Source organism: Corticium candelabrum, chromosome 20 (genome assembly GCF_963422355.1).
Source record: "Corticium candelabrum chromosome 20, ooCorCand1.1, whole genome shotgun sequence".
In the NCBI taxonomy this organism is placed as follows: Eukaryota; Metazoa; Porifera; class Homoscleromorpha; order Homosclerophorida; family Plakinidae; genus Corticium; species Corticium candelabrum.
The window spans coordinates 3,883,030-3,889,053 of record NC_085104.1 but is presented as its reverse complement, the minus strand read 5'-3'; the positions used below and the strand labels follow the sequence as shown (position 1 = coordinate 3,889,053).

Below are 6,024 nucleotides of genomic sequence, written 5' to 3'. Positions count from 1 at the left end.
GACACGGTTATCATTGATGCTTCAATAGACAGCTCTCAAGGTCAAGGTCAAGGTAGAGGTGTGTGTGTCTGTGTGTGTCTGTGTGTGTCTGTGTGTGTCTGTGTGTGTGTGTGTGTGTGTGTGTGTGTGTGTGTGTGTGTGTGTGTGTGTGTGTGTGTGTGTGTGTGTGTGTGTGTGTGTGTGTGTGTGTGTGTGTGTGTGTGTGTGTGTGTTTACCAGGTAGATGCAGTGTTCTCTACAGGCATCTCAAGACGTTGCGGCCCGCCACGACTTGGCTAAATTTTACAAGAACACGCCCAATCCCGCCATCCGTTGGCTAACGCTGCCACGCCTTGACTTATGCCTGCCACACCTTACTATCTATGTGTTAGGCAAGAAATGGGAGACCAGTAGTTCGAGTTCTCGTCTAGACGAATAGAACACCTGTTGTTGTTGTTGTTGTGGAAAGTCCAAAAGCAACGTCATAGAAACCGCTATGTCCAAAATATACTTATGACATTGTTTGGAATCCGATCCAACATCATTTGGTGGCGTATTCGCCCACATTCCAATCCGTATGTGAGTCACGCCGTCGGCAGCCGTTTGTGCCGTGGAGTCGTTATTGATGCGTTGAAAGAATACAAAGTCGCAAGACAAAGTACATCAATGCGTCAAATTGTGTTGTTGAAGTGATAACTCAATTTCTCGTTCTTCCAGTGGGGTTCTTGGCACCTACGGAAATAGCCTCGGTATTCCAGACTGCTTTCTGCACGTGATGAGAAGGGAAAGTGGGAGCAGAGTCCCACCCTTCCCTCCCATCACGTGCAGAAAGCAGTCTGGAATACCGAGGCTGCTACTAAAGCCGATCTGGGAGGCGTTACCCTACGCAGGCTGTAAGACAATGAACTGATTTCAGACGCCAAAACGCACTTGAACGGCATCGGCCCAAATCCAAACTTAGCGAAAGCATTGCTCAGGTTAGTGTAGACACGTTCACAGTTTCGACTTGTAGATCTCGGCGAGCATGACAATACACTGCGCACGTCTCTAGCGTCGATAGTGGCATGGAAAATTGTCACCGACTGCTTAGCGAATTTGTCTACTAGTGCTACGTTACTAACGAAAGCTATTTAAATCGATTTTGTGATTTGTATTGGCTTGGAATATATTGGGAGGCGCAGGTTTTCGACGCGCCGGTTTTCGGCATGCAGATTAGAAAGTAGCCCGGAGATATTCTTTGTATGAGATATTCAAAGTATGCCTTTGAGATATTCTGGGGAGAACACTGTAGATGTAATAAGGAAAACGTAGATTAGATTGCCTATGGTGCTATAGATCATTTATGACGACATATGATGTATTGACAGACAAACAAAAATAAGCTAACACACAACAGACAACCAGACAGACAGGCAGACAGACAAACAGATATAATTTATTATCATACAGATTGTACTTGTACATATACTACGATTTTAAAAATACAAATCAGCCCTTGCAAACAAAAAGTCATTAACTAATGGACTTGACTTTGAATGTCAAAATCAAATAATCTATCTAAATGAGCATGATGAACAGACAGACAGACAGACAGACAGACAGACAGACAGACAGACAGATTAGTTTATTCTCACCCAAACTGTACGTGTAACAATCACTAAAATGAAACCATCCTAAGCATTAACAAAAACTACTGAAAAGTCTGAAGTCCTAGATATTATCCTAATGAACATCGTGCTCAATATCTACATCAAAGAAAAATCAACTATGTTACTTACATGAAATCTACTCATCTTCTTTAATATAACTGTAAGCATTAAACACATATGTACAGACCGACAGACAAAAAGGCAGGTAGGTAGGCAGGCAGGCGGGCGGGCGGGCAAGCGGGCAGGCAGGCAGACTGAAAACAAGAATACCAGATATTCAGACGGATAGACAGGCACGCAGACAGACAGAGAGACAGACAGACAGACAGACAGACAGACAGACAGACAGACAGACAGAGAGACAGACAGACAGACATGACCGCCTCATGCTGTGATGCATAAAAGCTCAACATCCAACGTCATCTCATTATTTCTCGATCACTTCGGTTTAGAAGAGCAATAAAGTTCTAGACAAAGCTATCCAACCAATCATCAGAAGAATCCGAAAGACAGAATTTTCCAGAATATTGGATTATTCGAGAAAATGCTTTTCCATCCACCAACAAAAGTGCAATGCACAAGTGATCTTAAATGAACTGTCCGGACTATGTGGTGGACATGAGAGGCCATGACTCTCACAACTCAGCTCTTCCCATAATAGCTTTCTTGCACTAGTGATTTATGGACATTTCGTTTAAGTTGTAGCCTTTTAATGTTATTGTAGAAATGTGCATTAGTTTGATCTAAGAACTATATGATCATGACAAACAGACACACAGACACACATACAGACAGACAAACAGACAGGCAGGCCTTCCGGCAGACAGACAAGCAGACAGATGGGCAGACAGACAGGCAGACAGTCAGACAAAGAGACATTGAGAATATCTCTCGTTAGAGTATTAGTAGTATTCGATCTGTAGAAGAACATTATAAAACTTAGCAGTCTTTACTATAATTCTTGTAAAATTTACGTTTCCATGTTCCGTAGTGAAGACAGACAGACGACCTGTACCAATCTTGAGGTTAATGATGTTACTGAGTGACCACAATTCCACCTAAAAATGTTTAAACAAGAATATTGAACATCCCAATAGCAAACCGAGTTTTTTAAGGTGCCAGCCTGTAGTCAGCAAATGAAGAACTGAAATATGTGATAAATTGAGAAATTTGAATAAAGTCCAAGATGTTACGCTTTTGTTTAGATATTTCACTTTCCTAGGATCATCTTGTATCATGTTGAGTCATTCCTGATCTTGCAATACCTGCGGCCAATAATTTTCGATCTAGATCAACTTTAACATCTTTGATATATTGTGGTTCAATAAATGACTCGTTGTAGCTTCAAGCAAATTTACAAATCAACCATGGCTGGTTTAGCTTTCACCAGTCAGCCTTCCCAGCTTCATGAGCTCATTCACTAAATGAGCTACAAACTCGTTTCCAAGACATAAAATACATTACAACAAATCAAATCAGCCTTCCAGCCTATAGGTTTACTGGGCAACAGTCTCAACTCCATCTTAATTGACAGCAATTCAAGTGTCAAATAACATTTCTTTCCATGTAAAAAAGGCTTCAGCACAAATCATTGGCAGATATCACTAAAGCAACAGATTCAAGAATTCTAGAAAATACTACATCGCAACAAGACAAAGCTAACATGGCAAAGGAGTCAAGGCATGCTAAGCAGCCGTTCCATCCTTAACAAAATTCGTCTTTAATACCTGTAAATTCCAGTTGGCGGCTTTGTTGAGGCTTGCTCTTCCATCGCCTTATAGTAACGATATTTACACCTGCGATTGTAAAAGAACCATCACTGACTCAAGTGGATATCATCAAATAGCATGCAAATCAGGAGATGGGCCAGTTTGAGTTCAGAACAGCGTTCTGTCTGTGTGGTCTAACTGCTTAAGCGAATTGAAAAGAGAGAACCAAGAGACAGGCATTCTATTTCAGACAGTCGACCAGACAACAGTGTTCAACGCATGAGATGGACACAACATAGAGCTAGATGTACGTCTTGCTCACCCTTAGAGCTGTGAAATATTCCGTACATTTACACTAAAGAGGAAGCCGCTGCATCAAGAATACAAAAAAAGGAAAGAAGCCAGACACAACAGAAAGAGAGCTGTCCCGGAAGGTTATGTGTAAAGATGATTCATTTGGTGTTAGACAATTTGGTAGATGGGAATAAAAGAGAAAAGAATACCCAGACAAGCGGTGAAAAGATTTAAAAATTAGTTTGGAAAACTAAACTGATATAAGGTAAAAGACAATTGGAAGAAAATGTTTGCTATGCAGCTATAAAAAGTCATTGCAAGAGTTTTCCGAGAAAAACTTCAGCTCCCAGTGGACAGCTATGTGTGTGTGTGTGTGTGTGTGTGTGTGTGTGTGTGTGTGTGTGTGTGTGTGTGTGTGTGCGTGTGTGCGCGTGTGTGTGTGTGTGTGTGTGTGTGTGTGTGTGTGTGTGTGTGTGTGTGTGGTGTTTGTGTTTGTACGTGTTGGCATGTATTAACTTGATGTAATGGACACACAGATTAGTTTTTAATTAACTGCTATAGTGCTATAGTTCAATTACTTATAAATATGTATTGACAGAGAAAACGAAATAGACAGCTAACATCCAGAAAGACAGACTGACAGACAGACAGACAGACAGACAGACAGACAGTCTTAGACTTTGTGATTTTAGTTCTAATTGTCTTAGACTGTAATAGCGATGATGTGTGAAAATATATGTATTGACAGACAGACAGACAGACAGACAGACAGACAGACAGACAGACAGACAGACAGACAGACAGACAGATTTGTTTTATTGTCATCAAACGTCACTACTTACATCACTTGCTGCAGTACTAAAAGTTCTACTTTCCTACTGTTCTTCGTTTTAATTAATGAATAGAACTATGAATGGCTTTGTCCATCTCTAGCTTGTCTTGTCCATCCAAACAATTCAATGAAAGCCTAGATAGCTTTCTTAAAACAACTCTACTGTTACATTTCTGAATAATCACAGAAAATCTTCTTCTCCAATAGCTTCTAAACGCTGCTTCATTTTTCCTTCCCAGCATGTCTTTGGACTTCTTTGCAAGTTCATTTAAAAATTCCTCTGCTTTGGGTCCCCAACGACCAAAGTGTTCGAACACCAGAGGAGTAACAAAAGGCTTAGAACCATCTGGTAATGATTCTTTGCGATACTTTACTTCCTTCCTTGCCTCTCGTTTTGTTGCTGCATATCCACATGTCGTGGACGCTCCCTTGATGGTATCTTTGCTCCAGGGATGAGCCATAGCAACATCTATCTCTTTTGTTGTTCCTGAGTCTACGTCGTAAAATGTGATGTCTGGTCTATCTTCAGTGTGGATGTATCTGTGTCTTGGCTCAATCTGGTGGCATATGAGCAAATCGCTGAGACACTCGCTCCATCCAGAAACTAGGGTGTTGTGCGACAGACAGACAGACGGACAGACAAACAAACAGACAGATAGACAGACATTTATACAGACAGAGAGACAGAGAGACAGACAGACAGTAAACATATTTAAAATGGCTCAAACTGTACACCTCTAGTGTTTCAACATTATGAGAGATAAGGTGAGCACGCCATCAAGTTTCTTCATCACCTGTCTGAGATGTCTGTGGATGAATACAGCTGCAAGAGCAGCAGAGAATTCAAGTCTCTCTGGCGTCGAGCGTTTTCTGTTTCTCTTCAGCGATGTAACGCCCAGGTGGTGTCAAGAAGACTGTGTAGAATTTAACTAGTAAATTAAATTTAGCCTCTTATCACAAATAACTGGTACTTCATTATTTGCTTCGCTGTCGCCGGACAAAATTTAGCCTGTACTAAGAGCTGCAATATGCAAATATACGTAAGTATTGAAAGACAGACGGACAGACAGACTGAGAGTCATGCAGACAGACAGACGACAGACGACAGACAGAGAGACAGACAGTGTTCTATTCTTCCATAAATGCATGGGCGTATCTGTGGCCCCTGCCATCACATACAGATGTCGCGCAAAAACAAACAATGAACCACTAGATACTACGTAATTACTACTGTACATATAATATTTTTAAAGTTAACAGTAGACAGACAGACAGACAGAGACACAGACAGAGACAAAGACAGAGAGACAGACAGAGGGACAGACAAACAGAAAGAAAGACAGACAGACGGACAGACAAACAGAGAGAGAGACAGACAGACAGACAGACAGGCAGACAGACAGACAGATAGACAGACAGACAAACAGAACAGCTGACGAACGGACAGTCAAGCAGTCAGGTACACAGAAAAACCGACTAACAGACAGCGGATTGTGATAAAATCGCGAAATGGATACCTTTTCCTGGTGAGATCTCTAGCTGATCGATGGACATTTGATAT

The 6,024-nt window shown here is 41.4% G+C and overlaps 1 protein-coding gene across 1 annotated transcript; it reads right to left on the bottom strand.

Annotated features, from left to right (window-relative positions):
- Positions 1-4,309: 4,309 nt before the first annotated feature.
- LOC134195880 (uncharacterized) lies at positions 4,310-5,072 on the bottom strand. The gene has a single exon (XM_062664970.1). The coding sequence runs from the start codon at positions 4,922-4,924 to the stop codon at positions 4,526-4,528; it is 399 nt and encodes a 132-aa protein (XP_062520954.1). The 5' UTR covers positions 4,925-5,072; the 3' UTR covers positions 4,310-4,525.
- Between the last annotated feature and the right edge of the window lie 952 nt (positions 5,073-6,024).